General features: G+C 43.6%; 1 protein-coding gene across 4 annotated transcripts in view; it reads left to right on the forward strand.

Annotated features, from left to right (window-relative positions):
* The window catches only part of MBNL3 (muscleblind like splicing regulator 3), a 75,825-nt gene extending 57,835 nt beyond the window's left edge, over window positions 1-17,990 (forward strand). For 2 of the 4 annotated variants that reach the window (XM_074962752.1, XM_074962750.1), the window contains 5 exons: window positions 5,572-5,722; window positions 8,369-8,404; window positions 11,549-11,643; window positions 13,183-13,256; window positions 15,926-17,990. In XM_074962752.1, the coding sequence (XP_074818853.1) occupies window positions 5,572-5,722; window positions 8,369-8,404; window positions 11,549-11,643; window positions 13,183-13,239 (339 nt within the window). In that variant the 3' untranslated portion in view covers window positions 13,240-13,256; window positions 15,926-17,990. The remainder of the gene's footprint in view (window positions 1-5,571; window positions 5,723-8,368; window positions 8,405-11,548; window positions 11,644-13,182; window positions 13,257-15,925) is intronic. The other 2 variants (XR_012640808.1, XM_074962751.1) reach the window with 2 other exon arrangements.
* Window positions 17,991-20,185: the final 2,195 nt, after the last annotated feature.

Genomic DNA, 20,185 nt, shown 5'->3' on the forward strand with positions numbered 1-20,185 from the left:
GCATGTGACCATCTTAGATTGCATGAATACCTTTTCATTGGTTACTTTGTGTTGCGCCATGAGGAGACTGCCCATCCTGAGCTGAAATGTTACAACGTTCTTTCAGACACGACAGTCCGTGCCCAAACAGTGCATTTCTCTGTTTAGGCCTTTGGAAACTATTCATGATCTGAGCTTTTCTTCAGGAAACCCAGATGCATTTCTGGAGCCATTTAATTATCACACTGTTTTTAATCCGCCTGTTTTCAAACACCAGCATCTGTGGCATTGTGAAACATGGGGCATAGTAGGATGTCTTTCACACCTCCTTTCTGAAAGGCATTGAATGTGTCAGAGAACCCTGGGAGTACAATATAGATAGGCTTGGCAGAATTCTGTCATTTTGTGTTTTTATCATTTTGAGGGATAATACTGATATTTTTAAGCATTTTTTTCAGTGTTTATTGACTTAAATTTGGACAGTTGCACACAATTATGGGTTTTAAGCTTTTTTTATTTTTATTGATGTAAATTTTCACAGTTGCAGGAAATTAAAGGGGGGCAGGTTTCAGACAATAGGAAGATCAGACAATAATTATTTAATGACAGTGGACACTGAGATTCAAAAAAGTTTAAGTTTTAAAACTGCTAGAACACAAATTTCCAACATCACATGTCACAATTACAAGTAAATAGCCTTAAATCAAACCCTAATACGTTCTCAAGCAGCATTTTTCCTACTTTGCTCATCTGCAAATGTCATTTGTTCTCAATGGAAATATTTTTTCATCCATGTGTGTGTGTTTACAGTGAAATCACCGCTTACCAACAATTACTGATTAAAAATCCAATCCTTCCAAGCCTAAATATGGAGACACCATTCAAGCCACTCTTGTCATGTGTCCAGCCGCCTTATCCTTAGAAACCCCAACAGTGAGGGCTTTATTGCCAGTTGTTTCAGGCTGAGGTTTTTTTGTTTTATGTGGGCTGTACGACAGGATGTTAATTTTTACTAGTTACTTTTTTCTTAATCTGTTCAGTCCTGTTGAGATTTTCCAAAAACTTGGGATTTCCATCCGCCCCATTTGAGATACTGTTTTACCCACTTCTTCCTCAAAGGCAGTGACCATGACAGCCTAGGAAAAGAAACCATCCCTCTAGGGGAGGAATGGAAATGTTTACCACTGAAGGAAACGGGAAACTCACTGGTCACTGCAATTTTTTGCTAGTAATTACAATCCTTAAAGGGACACACTGAAGAGGACAGGGCCCAGATTTAGAACCTGCTCCAAAGCCCACTGACCTCTCTGGGAAGATTCCCACCGATTTCCATGGGAGTTGGTTCTGGTCGGTGGCTGATCAGCTAATCTAGAGGTTGAGAGATTAACACATTTGTTTAAACCCTCTATTGGGTGAATGTTTTACAATAGAGGTGTAATTTTTAGGGCAAGGACCCTTTAAGACTTCATATTTTTGTTTAAATGGGCAGTAGAATTCCCTATCAGAATATTGAATAACACTCTCAACAGCTACCTAGGAAATCTTGTTAGGGCACCAGCTTCCATTCACTGCCATCGGAGTTGGAGCGCACAAAAAGGAAACAACAAAGGCCTATTGCTGGCTCTTGCTGTAGATGATTTGTGCCAGTCAGCTGGCACAAAGCCAGCCTGGCTGGCTATCTGAGAATTCCCTCAGTGGATGTCATGTCCTCCCAAAAACCACCACTCCCAGTCCTGGAGACATGACGGGTGGAAAAGAACTCACGTTGACTCTCCCCTCTCCATCCTCAGAAGCAGAACATGGACAGACTAGAGCAGTGGTCTTCATCCTTTTTTCATTTGCGGACCCCTAAAACCTTTTGAATGGAAGTGTGGACCCTATTGGAAATCTTACCCAGGTTGAAAACCACTGCACTGGAGGATATAGGGTCAGATTTTTAAAGGTATTTGGGTTCCTAAAGATGCAGATAGGGCACCTTTGTGGATCTGGGCTCTAGGGACTTTTGAGAATTCAACTCAGCACCTATCTCCATCTCCAGGCACCTAAATATCTTTACAGATCTGGCCTCTAGCCCAAAATGCTTAAGTAACTTTAATAGTCTTCCTACCATGGAATAGCTGAGTGCTTGCTGTCTGCAGCCACGCTGCTGTCCTCAGAACAGCCTGGATTTTGGAACATTTGGTGTTGGATCCTGCACCAAAAAAATAATTTCCTAGGGTAGTGTATAAAAATCATCTGACAAAGAGAGTGCTCAGGTTGCTTCTGATATTTATGGAGTGCCCTCCTCAGTCCCTTTGAAATTATTATGTATTATTTGTGTTACCATATCATGAGGAACTCTAGTCATGGCCAGGAGCCATTGTGCAAACACAGAACAAAAAGACAATCCCTGCCCCAAAGAGATTACTGTCAAAGTAAAACTTTGAGTGGCTAGTAAACATCCTGCATGAACAGCAAAAGCAAGAGGGGAAATTATTAACCAACACGTTGGCCAATTCTGAATCGTATTTGGATTCAGCCAGGCGGGCAGCATCCTGTTTTTATCCACTGTCACTCAGCCATTCAAACATAAAGGTTTCTTTTCACACTGCTTTGAGGAATGACTCTCTTTGCCATACCTGTATTCATGTGTGAACGCAGGGATGACTAGCACACAAATGCAGGTCAGCCTCAATCAGGCCAGGAAGCAGAAACTATCCCATTCGTTTAGGTGACCAGTCACAGAGCACGAATCACAAATAATTGACATCCCTGCCTGAGCACGGTCCAGCTCACCATTCACAGGCTGCACATGACCCCCTTGCTGCCCAGTGTGGGTGCTGCAGGGAGCGCCTTGGCTGATTCAGCAGGTCAGGCTGTTCCCTTGGGAATCAGTGCACGATAGCATGGGAAATGTGCCGCTGGAAGTGGCACTGTCCCCATGAGCTGCTGAACCCCAGGCCCTGACTGTTTGAGGCCATTAAAGATCTCGTCCCATTTCTCACAAGATTTAGTCTTGTTTGCCCCCAATGTGCTGGCCAGATTCCAGCTCTGCCTCTTCACACACACCCTGCCTTTTCAATTCGATATGGTATTGCTCTTTACTTCAGGCCAAACCGTGGGTCCAGTGGCTTCAACAGCACAGAGAACACTGGAGCTTTGTAGACTGTCTGGAGAAGCAACACACATCCTGACAGGAGGATGTTTCCCACCCAAATCCTCCACCTTTCCCCAATATTTGCCCCGCCTGGTAGCATATATGGCAGTCAGGCACTTCAGGGAAGTGTCTTCAGGGTCTCTTCCCAGCAAACTGACAGCCACCCTGGGAGAGCCGTCATGGAACTGAACAGCCCAAAGGCCATCACCTGGCTGACAGCTCTGAAATGGAAGCAGAGACAGGCACCCAGATGCTACCTCTAACATCTGAACTCTGGGTAGTTCCCGTGCGATACCACATGTGCCCTTGTTCAGTAGGGCAGTGAGTCTGTGGTTCTCTGCCGGGCACATGGCAAGCTGCTTCACTGTAATTAGTGACCTCCTGTCTGAGTTTTTGGGGAAATACCTGAAAAAGAAGGTTTTTCCTTTTGGCCATGATTCATATATGAGCCTACATGGGCCAGATCTTCGGTCAGTGTGAATCAACATACCTTCTTTCAAGGAAGTGGAGCTACTTCTGTTTACACTAGCTGAGGGGCCGGGCTCAAGAATGGAGGAACAGCACATACATACATATACATACATGTTCTATGTTTATGTAGGATGACCATATATATAGTCTTCAGGGAGAAAGACTCTTTATCCCATAATTATCAGTGAAATATGAAATGTTCAGGCTCTGCACCTCTATAAGTGAGGCCTCTTTGATAGGTCTCTAAATGTGGATTTAAGTGCTTACCTTTCAGTACCCACATTTGAAAACTTTAACCCACTTACACTTGCTGTCTCCATAACTGACCAGCTAAGTCTAGAGAGATACTCCCTGTCCAAATTCTGCCCAAGGATACACGCAGGCTTCAGTGGGAGTGGTGTGCTTATCTGAGAGCAGTTTTTGCAAGTAGAATTGCTTCTGGTAAATTGATTGCATTGGAACAAAAACCCAAACAAAAATAGCCCTGGGAACACAGGCATAAGGAAGTCGCATTTTCCGTGGAGGTACCTGGTTTGACATTTCTCAGATGCGCAGTCTCCTGTAGCAGTTTAAAACTTAAGTGAAACCTGTTTCTGTACAGCAACAAACGGTTGGAAGTTTTAATGGATAGAGTCTACTGTATATTTCCGTTCATGCCATTTATAAGCTGCTTTCCTCGTGTCGTTTGACAAGTGCTCTGTGTGTAGCCTTAACCCTTTGTTAGCTAAAGCTCTTTTTGCTTCGGAACCTTGACTTGCATTCATTTGAAGAAATAGGAGTGATTGAAACAGATAATCCTATTTGCCAGCCATCGCTTTGCTACATTCCATCAGCCAGGCAGAAACTACCTGATCCTGTATGGCTTCCACTTGCCTGAAATCTCAATGAAGTCAAAGGAAACTTACATGCAGAAGGATTGTAGGGGTAACTGAAAAGCAGCCTTTCCTATCACAATGTGTGTGGAGGGGCGGGGAATGAAATTCTCTCCCTTGATACAATGAAAAGCTGTAGATCATTAGCCGTGCTCCTTGTTTCCTAAGAACTTGACTTTCAACTGTGTTGTTGAGACACACTTTGTGAAGGATGAATAACTTACCAAGAAAAGCTCCTGAGCTAGGTTAAAGTCTGATCATGAAACAGGTTTGACTGAGTGGAAGTTCTGTAATGTGATAGAACAAAAGGAGAAGATTTGCTGCTTAGGAAGACAAACCCCAGCCTTGTCACTAGACATGTTCCATATAAACTGTCAGCAAGAAATATTTATATTCTAAAGAACATAAAACCATAAAGGGATGATGCTCGTGTCACTTACATTACTGTAAATCAGGTGCAACTCTGCTGAAGTCAAGGTCGTTGCTAGAGGTGTAAAGCTGTCATAAGTGAAAGGAGAATCAGGCCCAATATTAAGTATTGTTCATCATCTCTAGTAACGGGTAGAAACCCAGGCATATAACTGGCAGCTGCTACCACTTTGCCACCCTAGTACAAATACAATCTCCATGTAAATATGCTCACACACATAGGCAGATATTTAGACAAACAACATTAGCAGAGGCAAGCATCTCATTTTTTCTGCTGTGCTGTTGCTTATGCTAATCTTCTCATTCTAAATTGCTGTCTGTGTTTCTCTTCGCTGATAGTTTTAAAATACTTGTTGCCTGCAACTGCTTTTTGTTGTCTTGCCCAAATGATTTCCTCCTTTTCCCTGTGCGCATAAATCAGTCCGATTGAGAAGCTTCCTTAGCATTCCTAGCGCTCTTATTTTTGGACCCTCTCTTCTTGTCTTTACTAATTGCTTACCTAGTAAACCTGTGACTTTACCTACTACTTCACCATGATTAGCTGCTCTTCTGTTTCTTGTCTTGCTAAATTGATACAGTTGCAGGAGATTTGCAGGTCAGGCTCCATCATATTTATTGCATGCTTTGTCTAATTTTGTTTTCCCTTTTTTTGCTACTTGTCTTTAACGAATCCCTCATCCACAGGCCCTGCCGCCTGGTGCACTTCAACCTTTACCAAAGAGGCCAGCACTTGAAAAAAACAATGGTGCCACCACAGTCTTTAACCCGAGCGTTTTCCACTACCAACAGGCTCTAGCTAGCATGCAGTTGCAACAGCCTGCATTTATCCCTACAGGTAAGGCCTCTTGTCACTTTCTCCGTCATTCTTTCTGGTACAAGAAGTGTTCTCCTAGAGAGTGAGCTAATGAGTGGATTTGAAACAGACCTTAGCAAAATGTATACAGAACAGCGGTGTGGGGTGTTTCTTTTACAAAAGCCACAGAATGTTAATGTATGTTGTTTGACTTTTTCCTTCACCTACTACAATTCAAAGCTTCATACTTTTAAAGGTACCTTCTTGGTCATTCTTTTTGTAATCAAATGAGGACGAATGGCCACATGTTTCTCTAATTCATACTTCTTGTTGCTCATCTTTATTGTTCAGTTGGTGAATCCCAAACTGCTTCCTGGACTCTTGGGTAGCACTATCAGGTCACTTCAACGTATTTTGTATCCCTCTCTAGAAAAATTGTATGTCCCTTTTTAAAACTTCAGGTATCTATCTAATCCATCCAGTCTTTGTGATTACAGCTCAGTGACTCTAAATGTTTCAGCTGCCCCAATGTTTAAAGAGGAAATGGCTCATTTTAATACATGTAAATTACATAAATCCTTTCTTAAAGGCATACATTTCCCTCTTGCCAGTTTTTTGGCCTTTTTAAAAGCAGTTTAACTCCCAAGCTTTTATTCTGCGTTTAAAGTCTCCAGATAAAACTGAAAGATGCAGTTCAGTTATTCATATATAAATAAAGATATCGACTGGGGCATGGGGGGTGTAAGACTGTCAACTAGCCAGTTAAGTTATTATTCACGGCTGATTTGAGAACATTCTCGATGTTAATATTATTTTCCTTGCCAAAGCATCATAGAATTTGTGCCTAGTTTTTTTTTTTTTAAACACTGAATGTCTCATTCACCTGCCCAATGATATTTACAGAAATACACAAAAACATCCCTCTGACAGCACCTTTTAAATTAATCATTCGTGGGCCTGTGCCTGTCCCAGATGAAGTTGGTGGTAAAACTCCTCAGAGCCAGAGACGGCCCAGTGTGGGAGAGCAATGGGATATGAGATCTGCCTTCCACAGGAAGTTTCTGCTGTCAAGTTAGACGATCAAATCTGGATTCCCGAAACCTAAACCCTTTTTCATGCATGTTCTGGTTTTTGGCTAATAAAGGAAAGAGGCCAACAACTTTTAGGAAAGAGAAGATGGAATATTCACACGTTAAATTCAAAATAATCAGATTTCAGGAATGGATAAGACTTGTTCCAGTTTAGTAGCTTTTTATGTTGACAGACAGAGAGCAAGTAGAAAGCATCACTAATTGTACTCTGCAAAGTACTATTTGCAGACCTCACAGCAACTCCTTTAGATGCCAAAGGACCTATTCCTTCCGCTGGGGTATATGTTTTATCTGATTCCTGAGGTGCCTCTCATCAGACAGCACTGAGAATTTCTTAACAGGCCATGTCACTCAGCCTGGCTCCATGTCTCAGCTTCCTGAGACACGGTGACCAAAATCTACATAGCGAGGCGTATTAGTGGTGTTAGCACAATAACAACCGCTTTTGCTTCAAACTCTTATGGCCATATCATGCCTCTGACCCATGCAGGCTCAACTCCCATTAATGACAATGGAGTCACACATGGGCCTGATGCACAGTAGGGCTATTTGCTGGCACCTGCTAGTATCTGGAGACTTTAGCATTGGTCTGACCAGACCAAATCATCAACCAGAAAATAAGTGTGTTTGTTTTTTTTTAAAGCAAATCCAGTAAATGCAGATTTCTTTGATGCTCCAAAGAACCGAAGAGTCCACCTTAGCCATCAAAATATTCCCACCCCACACTGCTGCGCTATATGTTGGTTTTCCATAGGGCTGCAGCCTCTCACCCCATCATATGAACATTCATCATCACTGCAGCCCTGCAATTTGGCCTCTGCTTTTATGCGGTCAGCTCCATTCAGACACAACTAGTTTCTGGGTTGGAGGGTGACAGCCAGGCAGACTGTGCCAGCATGAGGCCAGGCAAAATGTTTGCATCGATTCGTTTTTCCTGTGTCAGTTATACAGTGATCAGGTGCACAGTTGATCATTTGGGGCGCTGCACAAGGGAAGTCACTGCATATGTCTGAAATAGCACCACTGTTATGGCTGTATCAAGACCAGACAAACTGCCTCTTTCAGCTTAATATAGAGATTTTAAACAAACGACACCTGCTTGCAGAGTAACCTCTTTGTCTGTCCTGCTGTCTTGCCCATCTTACACCAGACAAAGACTTCAGAAGGTGCAATTCTTGCAGGTGAAACACTGTTGTCTCTAACATGATCAGTTTGTATATTTGCAAAGTGATGTGTTAATTGTGCTAAAATATCCGTTCCTCCCCCCACCCTCCAAAAAAGAAACTGACATGCTTGATATTAAATAGTCCAGACTGACCCCAACTCTCATGGTGCAACTCATCACTTAATTCCGAGAGGGGTAGGGGAAATATATTCTCTACCCAAGAATCCAAGAATGATTTTGGTTTGCTGTGATCTTAAAACTGAGTTTAAAATATCTATATATCAATATGCAGAATCTGTTTTTGCATGTGCTTTAATACTGAATGCTGCAAAGAGAACACCTGCTTTGAGTAAAGTTATTTCTAACACTAACGCTTCACTAATGAAATATCCCTTTTGTTCATCTTTCCACGCTTCACTGCATGGTGTGCAGGGTCAGTACTGTGCATGACTCCCACTGCAAGCGTTGGTAGGTTTCTCTACACAAACTTCTCAACTTTCCCTAACCTGAAAGAGACAGCGAGTTACTGTGCGTCCGTGAGAACATGGGTGGCTGAGTGGTGTGATTGACTATCCAGTCGTCTTGATGGCTCAGATGGTTGTATCCCTTTCATTTCTGTGCAACGCGGTAATTCTTGTGACTAACAAAACGATCTGCTTTACGCACAAGTATCTTTGTGGCCTGAATTTGGCCATGTAGTGAAAGGAAATGGCCATGGGACGATTCTTGTGGCTTGACTATCAGGCATCCAGCACATTGTAGGTTGGATTTGAGTCCCGCCTCTGAGAATGTTTAATCTCTCGTAACGCTGTTTTTTTTTTTTTGAAAAAATATTGTTGTTCTAATCAGAGATGCACAGAGGCCCAGCCCCTCAGCTGCCGTAAATTTGCATGGCTCTGTAAGTCAGCGGAGCTGTTCTGGTTTGCGCCAGCTGGAGATCTGCCTCTTAAATACGCTGCTGAGGAAATTGCCTGTGTGCTGTGCAGATCCCCAAACCCACGTCAAGATAACACTGACACTGTGACTGAACCCCACCCGAGAAGGAAATGCTAAGGAGGAACTGCTGTCAGTGCTGGAACCAGAGAGTTCAGGCTCAGAATGTCGTGACCCATATACCCACTGTAATTGTGCCTGGTTCATATTAAGAATCAGACATCGTTGTGCAAACCGTAGGGGGAGGCTCCTCACTCAGCCCTCGTAGCTGGGTGTAGCAGGGTAAGTTAAGGATGGACTTTCGGCCTTCGCTCTGGGATGGAGCTAGACCAGTAATAGTCCAGTGCTCTCAGACCATACCATTGGGGAGGGGTGGAGCAGTAGTTCTAAAACAAATGTAGACTCTCCAAGGAGCACAGGTTGGGCAGGTGCGGGGGGATCTGAAAGACTATTAGCAGAAATGAGTTAAGAGCTATTGCTTTTGTTACCAAACCTCTTGAGCTGCGCAAAGCTCCTTTCCTACGCAGTAGGCCATAACACCCGGTGGTGGCCATGACTTTCAGAGCCCTGTACGCCTGCAGGTTGCCAGCCTGTGGAGCCAGGCGCTGGTTCCAGCATTGACTAGCTTCCAGAAGAGTTGAGCAACCAGATCCCATGGATGTGGTGGGCTCTGCTGCTTCGTGTACTGTTCTAGGCTGAGGCGAGAGCAGTGCAGGGAGAATGCAGACACACACCCGGCTGGATTGCTTCTGCTTCCGAGCATGAAGGTCTGGTGGAGTGCCCATCTCCCGGGCGCTGGGCCCGATTCTCCTCTCAGAAGATTCCACTGACATCAATGCACTTACCGCCCACTCAGGCTGCGCTGAGAGCAGTATCAGGTCCTGTAACTCGCCCTTGCTCTGAGGAGTAAAGCTGGGAGCCTGCTAACGGGGTCCCTATCAGACAGCTGGGGAAGAAGGCATATGGGATGTTGCCCTAAAAGAGCGTGTGTACCTTGGTTCATAGCTTTTCCATTAAGGCTACAGGGAGTGATCAAAGGCCCAGCTTCGGAGTGTGCCCTAACACACACTTCCAGTCCCAAGTGTATCCTGCCCGATGCCCCAGTCATTGGATGCGGGCCCTCCCTGATCCCCGTCCCGCAGTTGCCAGGTGCAGGGCCCTCCTCGTTCCCCATCCCCCTGTCACTGGGTGGAGCACCCACCCCAACCCACACCATTAGACCCCAAGACTGTTTATATAACTGCAGCCAGGGCAGAGGACAGATCTAAAGTCCTTCCAGCATCTCCCCCAGGGCTGTGCAGGGAGCCTGTGACACTGTTAGGGTATGACAGAAAATCACATACACAACCATGGTCTGTATCTGTGTAAGCAGGGCTGCTGGCAGCTAGCGATCCACAGCAGAGAGGCTGGGATCAGGACAGACTGGTGCACGCCATTATCAATGCCTGCCAGCAAGCTCTTAACAGGAATCCCCTTTGCTGAATGTATACTAAACTCATCTGAATATCGCCAGACCAATGTGTGGCCAGTTGGAACGGGTCTCTACTCCCCATCAGGTGCTTGTCTAACTCCCGCTGATGCTAATGGGGCTCTGGCATGAGAAGCAAGGGTTGAGCAGATCTTCATGCTCTTCTCTTTATCGCACACGTTTGCAAGGGCAGTCGTAGCTCGTAAAGTCCCCACCAGTTCCTCAGGAAGCAGCCGTCTCCCTTCCTCTATAAAGTGCTGTCCACTGGAATGCAATCTGCATGTGTTGGCAGCGCTTCCTCTAACTGCTGTGTGATGTAAAAGCAAAGCTTTCTGAGTCCGACAGAAAGATTACAGATCTCTACTGTGTGTCATGGTTGTCTATAGAAGTACTGTCCACTTATCATTTCGGGGGCTGTTTTTGTTGAGGTGGATTGTAAACATTTGGAATTTTTTCCCCCCTCCTCACCCCAAGAGGGAATTTTGCCAAATCCTCTAGAATTGTATAGAAAGAAAACATGGTGAATCTGTACGTACAGCGCTCAGGTGGCCAGTCCCTCATTCATAGTGCCATCAGCTCTGTTCTGTACCCAGGGGAAGGCCCTGTTGTAGAGAGGGGAGAGAACACCTTTAAAAGGATGTTGCAGCTGTTAGCCATGTTACCCAGTGGGATCGTAGCTGTAATATGTGCCATGACGACAATGTCTTGTCGGAAAATTTGCTATGAAGTGCACCATGTACTTTTAATTCATAATTGGGGGCAAACTTTCAAAGCCGGTTGGGATGGGTGCGCTCTCCAAAATGCACCCACAAAGGGAACTTGCATTCGCTGCATGTCTGGCCACCCACATGCACGCAGTGACATGAGTGTTTTGCCAGCACACCCCGTCCCATCCTCCTTTGGAAATTTGGCCCTTCGAGTCTAATACATCATTGTTCTGCTTATAAATGTACTAAGTGTTGAGAATGTTTTAGTTTTTTCCTTAATTATAATTGTAATTGGCTTTTCCCCTTTTCTCTTGTTTATTTTTTTTCCAACGCTGTCTTGCTTTGCACTGTGATTGCATGCTGCGCCCCGGTGTATCCTTCATGACGATGTCACATGGCTTGTTGCTGTGATACCTGCCACGCCCCCAAATCCACCACATGTTGCCATGGTTACATAAACGCTCCACCCTCCCGTATGTCGCTTCCATGGTTCCCTACTGAAAGTGCCCATGATGCACGGTGCTACGCCCACCACTGTGTCTGCAGCAACAACACCTGCCACCAGCGTCCCCTTCGCTGCAACAGCTACAGCCAATCAGGTTTGGCCCTTTAAATAGCTTTCTTTCACATGTTCAGAACCAGATGACTCTGAGGGCCCGATCCTAGGAGGTGCTGAGCCCCTTCTGTGAGGTACTGAGCCCCTCTAAGTCCCTTTGTGTCCTTGAGGGGCTGAGGGCGTTCGGAACCTCCGACAAGGCACTCTGCCCTGCACCGTATTGGGCCCTTCGAAAGGCAGCATGTATACTTTTGGGATTGGTGAGGGAGCACTGGCTCATTGGGCTGGGTGGTTCTGAAGTAATTCTGGTGATAGCCCAGGGATGGGCGAGCCTTGGAAGGGCCAGGGTTCAAATGTAGGTTGGAGAAGCATCCATAAGCCTGGAAGCTTCTTTGAAGTGTCTCCACATTCTACCGACCTCGGGAGTTGTGCAAAACTGGGCTGTAAAACTCACAAAGAAAAGAGGCTTTCTCATAAGATTAACAGCACTCCTGCTTTCTGTCCTTACCAGAAATACCACACTGACCATGCTCTCCTGTGGTATTTTGGCATGCCCTGTCCTGGCTCAGGAGTGGAAGTGAAAAAAAACAAGCTTGGGTTCTAAAATAACAACCTGGGTGAAGGTTCAAGTGTATTAAAGCAGAAGCAAGTCACCCATCCCTACAGTATTTACACTGTATGTATAGTATGTACTGTTTTGCCAGTGCCATCAATATAAAGGATTTCATGCATGTTTGCCTAGCCGTCATTATCTGCAAAACGTTGCTCTGAAGGTATTAAACCGAGATGGCTGCTTCTGCACCAGTCCTGAACTGTATATGCAAAATCTTAGGAATGCTTCCTTACATTCAATAAACCACAACATCTCCCGATTAGGCCAGGGTAGAGTTTGGAACAGTAGGTTTTGTTCAGTTATAATGTTTGCAGTTTTATTTAGTTCATCATCGTGCTCAGGTTCAGAGCCACTCAAAGGAAAAGCTGGTATCACCTTATTTTACAGGGCACTGCTACCGCTATGATACCACAGTACCTACAGGGGCAAATCCTGTGGGTTTTCACCAGGCTTCACTCAGACACACAGCCTCGTGGACTGTAATGGGAGTTTTGCCTGAATAAGGACTGAACTCAAAATTGGCCTGTTGTAAATGCTTGCCTACCTACACTAGCTATAACTATTTTGTGTCTCGGGTTTTTGCTAGTTTTAGTTCTCCTAATAATTATACAGCCACAAAAAGAAAAACCCTAATTCCTATGCAGTGTTAGTATATGGCTATGTGTGCTCTTTGTAAGTGATACCTAAATCTTCCAAACTGCAGTTTACAGGGCATTTTGCTGTCTTACAGTCTATGGAGTTGGACTCCCAAGTTCAATCACCATGTACACCACTGGGCATTAATAATGACATAACTATGTAGTTATTTATGCCTGCTAAAATAGATAAATGCTGGGATCAGTTCGTGTTCTCTAAGATACTGCTTCAACAGTGGTTATATGTATCGATTAGTCTTAAACGAGCGCTGAAGAATGACTGGATAGAATGATCTCAAGAAAATGTGTTAATGTGACCTCTTTTTTACTGTAGATATCCCAGTTATCAGTAGATGAACTGAGTAGCAGCATGTTTGTTTCACAGATGTAGAAGTTTCCGATAGAACAGTAAGTTTCTTTTAACTGTTAATATTTACAGTTGGGTTTTTTATATAAGGGTATTGAATCCTCAAAAAGTGCCACTTGACCCTACTTCTTCATTTCTCTGCATGCAGAACTTGCAGTCAACAGGAATTCCACACCTGAGTCCAGGGTTTATGATAAACAACATTTTTTGTGCAGTCTAAAATGTCTGCTTTAAAATGTACCAAACCCCTTCTGCTATGACCGTTTCATGTACTGGACAGTTCCAAACTACTTAGCAAATTCCACAGTGTAACTCATTCTTATGGCACATGTGCTACTGAGGATAAATAATAATTTGATAGCGAGAGTCAGCTAAAAAGCATTAGCTATGGTTTGCAGTTAGTAGCAGATTTACTCAACTTGAGTAACTAGGACCCTCCAGATAGCTGGTGTCAATCGGCATAGCTTCAGTAGTTTGACTGTTGTTATATGGATTCACCTCAGCTGAGAACCTGGCACCTAGTGTTCTTCCTTCAGAGATTCTTGTTCACTATGGTAATTGGCTTGAAGGCTGCAAACAATATACTTCTTCCACAACCTTGCAAAGCCTGGTGCATTCATAGTCTGCTGTTGCTTTCTGAATGAGAATAGTAGAGTATGTTGCCCTTTTATTTTTGGATTTGTTTGATATAAATTCACAGTGGAATCAGTGTTATTTTCAATTTCTTGTTGTTTGCATGTGTAGGCTATTATTTACATAGGGATCTCATTGTGTTTTTACCACTGAGAGACTAAAGGAAAGAAACGGGGGGGTTCTCTGAATGTGATGATGGAAGCCATTTTATTTGCATAAATATGTGGTCCGGCTTTTCCCCAGGACAAAAATGAAAGGGAAATACTTGCATTTAAACTCTGGAAATAGATTTGGAAGGGAGTTGTGTAATTATATCTGAAATAATTGACATGAACTGATCAGGCTGGTTATGCCCTTGATTTCTACTGAGTTCAGTAAACTATTCTGTATATGGAGAGAGTGTTAATCATGTCTGCATATCCCTGCCAGCGTCTGCCTGAATGCCGAGATAGCCTTGTTAGTGACAATTTTCTGCTTTATGTTGTGCATCATTTTTCAGAAACACCAGACTGACTTGACACCTTACGTGTTAAATCATTTCCCTAACACATGCACAGAGTGTTGTGCCCAATAGCAGTTTATTGGCTTGAAAGAGAAAACCTGACCTCATTCTTGATCTCTTTGGGATACTTTTGAGCCTTTATTTCAGTGTACTTTTTTTTTCCTTTTGACTCATTTTTTGGAGTTCTTAGACTTATACCATCAGTAATGGAGAAGCATTTCCTAAGAGGTGAGGGAAAACCGTATGATTCAAGTTTTTTCATAAGGGGCCCAGGTACTTGCTGTTCAAACGGTGACCGAGTCTGTGACATTCCCAGGACATAGGAAGTCTCCTACTTGAAACGTTTAGGTTCCTCATTTCAAAAGCAGCCTCTGAAACTCTATGAAGTTTCTCATGCCAAAAGCCCTTGTGGACAAAGAGTTAGACACCTAACCACACTTGCATGCCCAGATACAGGCCTCGCTCCTGGAAAGCACTTAGTACATGCTTATTCCATCCCTATTCAGTAAAGCACTTACATGCTTGCCCTTGCAGTCCCCCTGCAGCTGGGGAAAGCAAATGGGCTTTGCAGCCTGCCCTGGAGGTCGGTGAACAAGGAGTGTTTCCTCAGGAGTGTCCCGAGAATAAAGGACTGCCCCATGAACTCTCCTTTCTGTCTCTGGGATTTCACCCCGGGAATTGGCAGACAGGCCCCGAGCCAGCAAAGCTCTTAAGCACGTGCATAAATGTAAGCACTTGAAGGGAGGCACGTGCTTGACTGCTTTGCTGAGTCAGGGTCTAAATCAGCATTCTCCAAGCTGCAGAGTGATTCTCCAGAGCTGTGTCCTGTGTGGGGTGACATCACTATGGAAGGAGGGTAAACAACATAGCAGTGGATTTGAAGGTAGCTCAGTTCTCCAGACATCTCAAGTACCCCCAGAGGCTTCCCCAGCCAGAGGCAAAGACATTGTCAAAGATGGCTAACCCAGCTGTAACATTAACTGTTGTGTCCCCGACTTTAAGGGTGGGAATTCCAGAAGCACATAAAGGAGATCAGCACTTGGCTACCAGTAAGGTGTGGTCTGAGTGCAGGGCTCCTGGGTTCTACTCTTGTCTCTGACCCTGACTCCTTCTATGGCATGGGTTATGTCACGTGTAGCCTGATTTTCAGAGGTGCTGAGCCTCTCCCGTTCCCATTAAAGTCGATGGGAAATACAGGTGCTCAGCACTTCTGCAAGCCAGGCTGCTATTCTCTCTGCTCCCACTTCCTCGTCTCTGAAATCAGACCAATCCCCCCCCCCCCTTCCCGTTTCACTGGGGTATTCTGTAGATTGGTATGTCAGCCTTTGCGATGAGCTCTGAGGACGGAAAGCACTAAGTACAGATTAAGGAGGCTACCAAGTGTGGTGTTAGCAATTTCACCCTAAATCAGAAAATTAAGTGAGTCAAACATTGCATCTCTCCAGCACACAGACAGCAAGTTCTTGTGTGCTGCAGTAAGGGTGTCTGCAGATCCCATTAGAAAATGTAAAAACCAGGTGAGCATGATTTTTGATTTCCTATTTCTCACTGTTTATTTTTTTTCCCCTCCTCCAGCAGACTATGTTGAAATTCTGAAGAGTAAAATTATGGAGTTCCAGGACTTCTCGGTGGGAAGCTGCACATGGCCTTTCTGTATATATTCCCTCCTCCCTCATTTCTTCCTCGACCACCTCTACAGTAAGCCTGTTGCAGCCTACATGTTAACCAAAAACTGATCAATGGGAATGTCAAAAAAAAAAAAAAAAAAAAGCACTATAGAAACAATTAACAAACAGCGCTCTGTTATATGAGATATACAAGTAGACAATTATAATAGACTTTTATAACACATTACTTTAACACACTTAATCATTTTATGACTACCATCATAAGTGCATCTGCACAGTGGACTGTTGGTTTACTGTATACTATCGATGGATAAATGTTTGTCTTGTTTTTAAAGTGTTATCTTACTGTTTTGTTTACATCATAGTCTATTGATTTGTTTTAAAGTGTACATCATTATCAAGTATACTCAATACCATTTTTTTCATTATTGTTATGTCTTAAGTTTTCATATACTGTAGTTTTCTGGGTTGGGGGGGTATTTTTGTTTTGGGGTTTTGGTTTTGGTTTTTTTTACTAAAAATGTTACAGTGGGAAACAGGAATTATGTGCTTGAAAAACACGACACAAGAATGTTCTGTCCTTTTCTATAGTTTGGTTGTTTTCATCAGCTTACATTGCTTGTTTTAAATGGCTCCTTTTAAGATCTAGAATTTGCCTTCAAGCAGAGTCTCAGATTCTGTCTTACAAATGTTATGAAGGGACAGCGGTCATGTTAGCCCAGTTCAGGGGTTTTACAAAGTGAGTTGAGTCTTGCTTCCTGAAAAGGGAAACTTTGCCATGTAATAAACAAAAAACATACTCACAGTCAGTAAAAAGTTAGATATCGGCTGAAGAGGGAGATTCATTCAGAAAGCATCAGAAAACAAGGAATTTCTCCAGTTTTGCTGTCCATTACAGTGCCATTCTTCGCTCCAAATGGCACACAGTTTTTCTTGCTATTTAAGTGGTGCCATTAACAAACCCTCCCACAAAACACATGAGTAAGCCATGAGACAGATTCAGAGGGGTAAAGGAATCCTCCCCCACCCCCAGGAATGGGTAATTTTGATTAAAAATTACAAAAATACCCCCCCCCCCGCTCCGCCCAGGGAAGATGGTGCCACCCCAGTTGCCCTTGTCTCCACTAAGTACGCTGCAGAATTCACTGGGAAATTTGGTGGGGGCATTCCCTGACATTTCATCAGCCTACCCCAGTAATTTACTTCACCTTTAAATCAGAGACATTTCCCAAGAGCTTTGGCTCTTTAAAACAAAGAACAAGCAACAAAGACAAACGACCCTTGAGTTTACCAGGCCTAGATGGTTTTCAGAGCTTTAACTCCTTGGATCAGTGGATGCATTTTGGTATCTTTTGTTTGCTCAGGAGTGACATTAGGGTTGCCAGTACCTCAGTCCTTCGTATAACGGAGTAAACTGAAAGATGACCAAGCCCTGCACAGCACACAGTGCCATTCTGGCTTGGCTAAAGTGGAGATACCATTGTCATGTTCGTCACTAGCGTAAGTTCACTGACATCAGTGGAGTTATGCCAGAGATTTATTAATGGAGACTTTGGACAAAATATCAGGAGAAAACACTGGAAAGCGAGATCGGTTAGAGCGTGGAATAGCCTCCCAAGTGACGTAGTTTGTCACTGTAAACCGAGATCAATGTGGGTTGAGAACGTGTCCCCTATAAACAGCCCTGCACTGGCAGAGGGGGTGCTCCAAACAACCTGGCCGGCCTTTTCCATCTGTGAGTGGCTAGTTTTTCCTGCATTGGCTGGAGATCTGCTGCTGCTGAAGCAGTACCAGAATATCCCTACCCCTCTGCTGTACAAGGCACGAACCCAGTTCCCGAGGGGCTAACCCTGTATGTCCAAAGGCCGAGCTGCTTATAAACACAATGGAGTCTGGTGATTTCTGAGGAAAGCAGAGGGGCAGTGATATTACGGCTGTAACAGCCCATTCAAGGTAAAATTAATAGGTTCACTTTTTAACTTGTAACATTAGAGGCCAGAGTGCCGCCAGGCCCCCCCCCCCCCCCCCCCCGAGGGAAGGCGCAATGTCCTCATTTTGTGCCAGGAAAACGTGGGCAGTCTGGGCCACTTGTTCTGTTGTGGTTTATAGGCCTGGGCCTCTGATGTGCAGAGCGCCTCCTGGAAGGGCACTGAGCACTCAGTGCCTAGTGATGTCGGTGGAGTTGAAAGCCCTCGGCATCTCTGAGAATCAGGCCCTTACAACCCCGAGTACAAGTGCCACCCTGAACTCCCATTGGCTGAGTGGTCGTCTTGTTGTCTGATTTCTGACAAACATATTCTTATCTCCATTTTGATTCTTCACGTTCTGTAGTAAATGTCCTTGTCCCGTCACCTGGCCCTTTCACCTGAGCACTTACAGATGTTTGCTGACATTACCAGTAACGGGTGCAAGTTGTGGGTGTCTGCTAGACACAACTGGAGCGTCACTTTATGATCTGGCTTTGGTTCCTTCAGAAACAAGAACCCATGTAGAGTCCATAGTCAGTCCACATAGGGCCTGAACCAAGGGGAATCTTCCTATTGACTTCAGTGGGCTTTGGATCAGGCACAAAGGAACAAAATATGGTAATCTATTAGCGTCACGTATTAACCTTTACTTGTGTCCTTCCACATTCCCCAGCTGTCAACATTCAAACCATACGGTGTTGCCTGAAACTAGCAACACTAATATATATTGGCTATGATATACCTGTTCTTTTAACCACTGAGTTTCTGTTTCCCAAACTCATAACATTGTTAGTGGAAAAAGTGGATTTGAGTACTTCCTGTTTGAAATTATTTGTGTATCAAAATGGGTTTTGCACAACCTGTGCCAGTGCCTCAACAAAGAACAGACCTGATCTTCGTAAGCCAGAAAGGGTGCGTTCAAGCTTGTATGGCTTTGAGTTAAAGGAGGTTGGAACGTTTTCAGTGCTAAATGGATTTTTGTATATCTTGACACTTTGATGTAACCTCCTGTTTTATTTAACTACTTAAACATCTGGCATAGATGTGCATAGAATGTAAACCTAGAACACAGCTGTTTTCATGTCACATTTAAAGCACTGAAAAAAAAATTAAGGGTTATTTTTTAGTAAAGAGGTCCAATGAGGGATGTTCAGGGTAGATATATTAGGTGCCACAACAGGTTTTATATTGCTGGCAGATTTAGCGTTCACTTTTAAGTGAGTTTAAGGAAAGAAAAGCTTGAAGCACTAAAACTTCACCAAATTCAAAACAATCTCGGCAAAAATGCCATTTTGAGGTAGCACTATTTAAACTAGTTGTGCAATGATTTGCTCTAATTTTCTTTGTTCAAAAAAGAAAACCAGTCGCCAGACTATAAATTTCCTAAATAGATGCATTCTATTACAAAGTCACCGCGCTAGTTCGTGACTCTAAACAAATGTCATAAAAGCATGGATTTCGTCCTTTATTTGACAAGAGATGTATGTGAGTTTGTTTAAGTCGATATAATTTTAGTGACATTTTTATAAGCTTCCCACTTTCCATGAACCTATATTTTTTATTTATCCAAAGTTATTTCTCTTTGTCCATTTCTCTCAGCCTTATGCAAACAATATGCAAGAAATGCTGAAACTTGGATAAAACGGGTCGTGCAGAGGGAAAATGAAAGCTGAGAATGATCATTTTCATAGAAAGGTTGTTAGTAGTTTCAATAAAAAAAAATACTGCTACTAAACTGCAACATACGCAGACAGTAAGAGGGATTTAAAATAAAGTAGATTCATAAAACTATTAAAATTATTTTTGTTAACTTCAGTGTTTTTAGTGATTGGAATCTGATTTTGCAATCAACCATGTTTTTTACTTTGAAATTTCTAGTGGATGATTTTTGTCTTTGTATTTTTGCATCACCATGTTAGAGAAATCGTTACCTCTCTGGCCGCATCCACTCCGTTCCATTCCTGAGCACTCTGAAGCACTTTTCTCTCTGCCATAAGTGTCGTCTCGTACTGCACTCAGAGTGTTCACAAATGCACGGTGCTGGCTGGCTGCACTCTGCAAAACAAAACCTTTGCGCTCCCTGGGTGGCTTATGGAACACTCTCCGTTCCTGTGAGGTGTTCTCTCAACATACAGTCAGCTACGAAACACAAGTTAGAGTCCAGTGAAAATGACTTTGTTATACTCTAGCTGCACAAACAATAAACACAGCTACTTATATGAATATGTAACTGTTGTAGA

This window comes from Natator depressus, chromosome 9 (genome assembly GCF_965152275.1).
Source record: "Natator depressus isolate rNatDep1 chromosome 9, rNatDep2.hap1, whole genome shotgun sequence".
Classification (NCBI taxonomy): Eukaryota; Metazoa; Chordata; order Testudines; family Cheloniidae; genus Natator; species Natator depressus.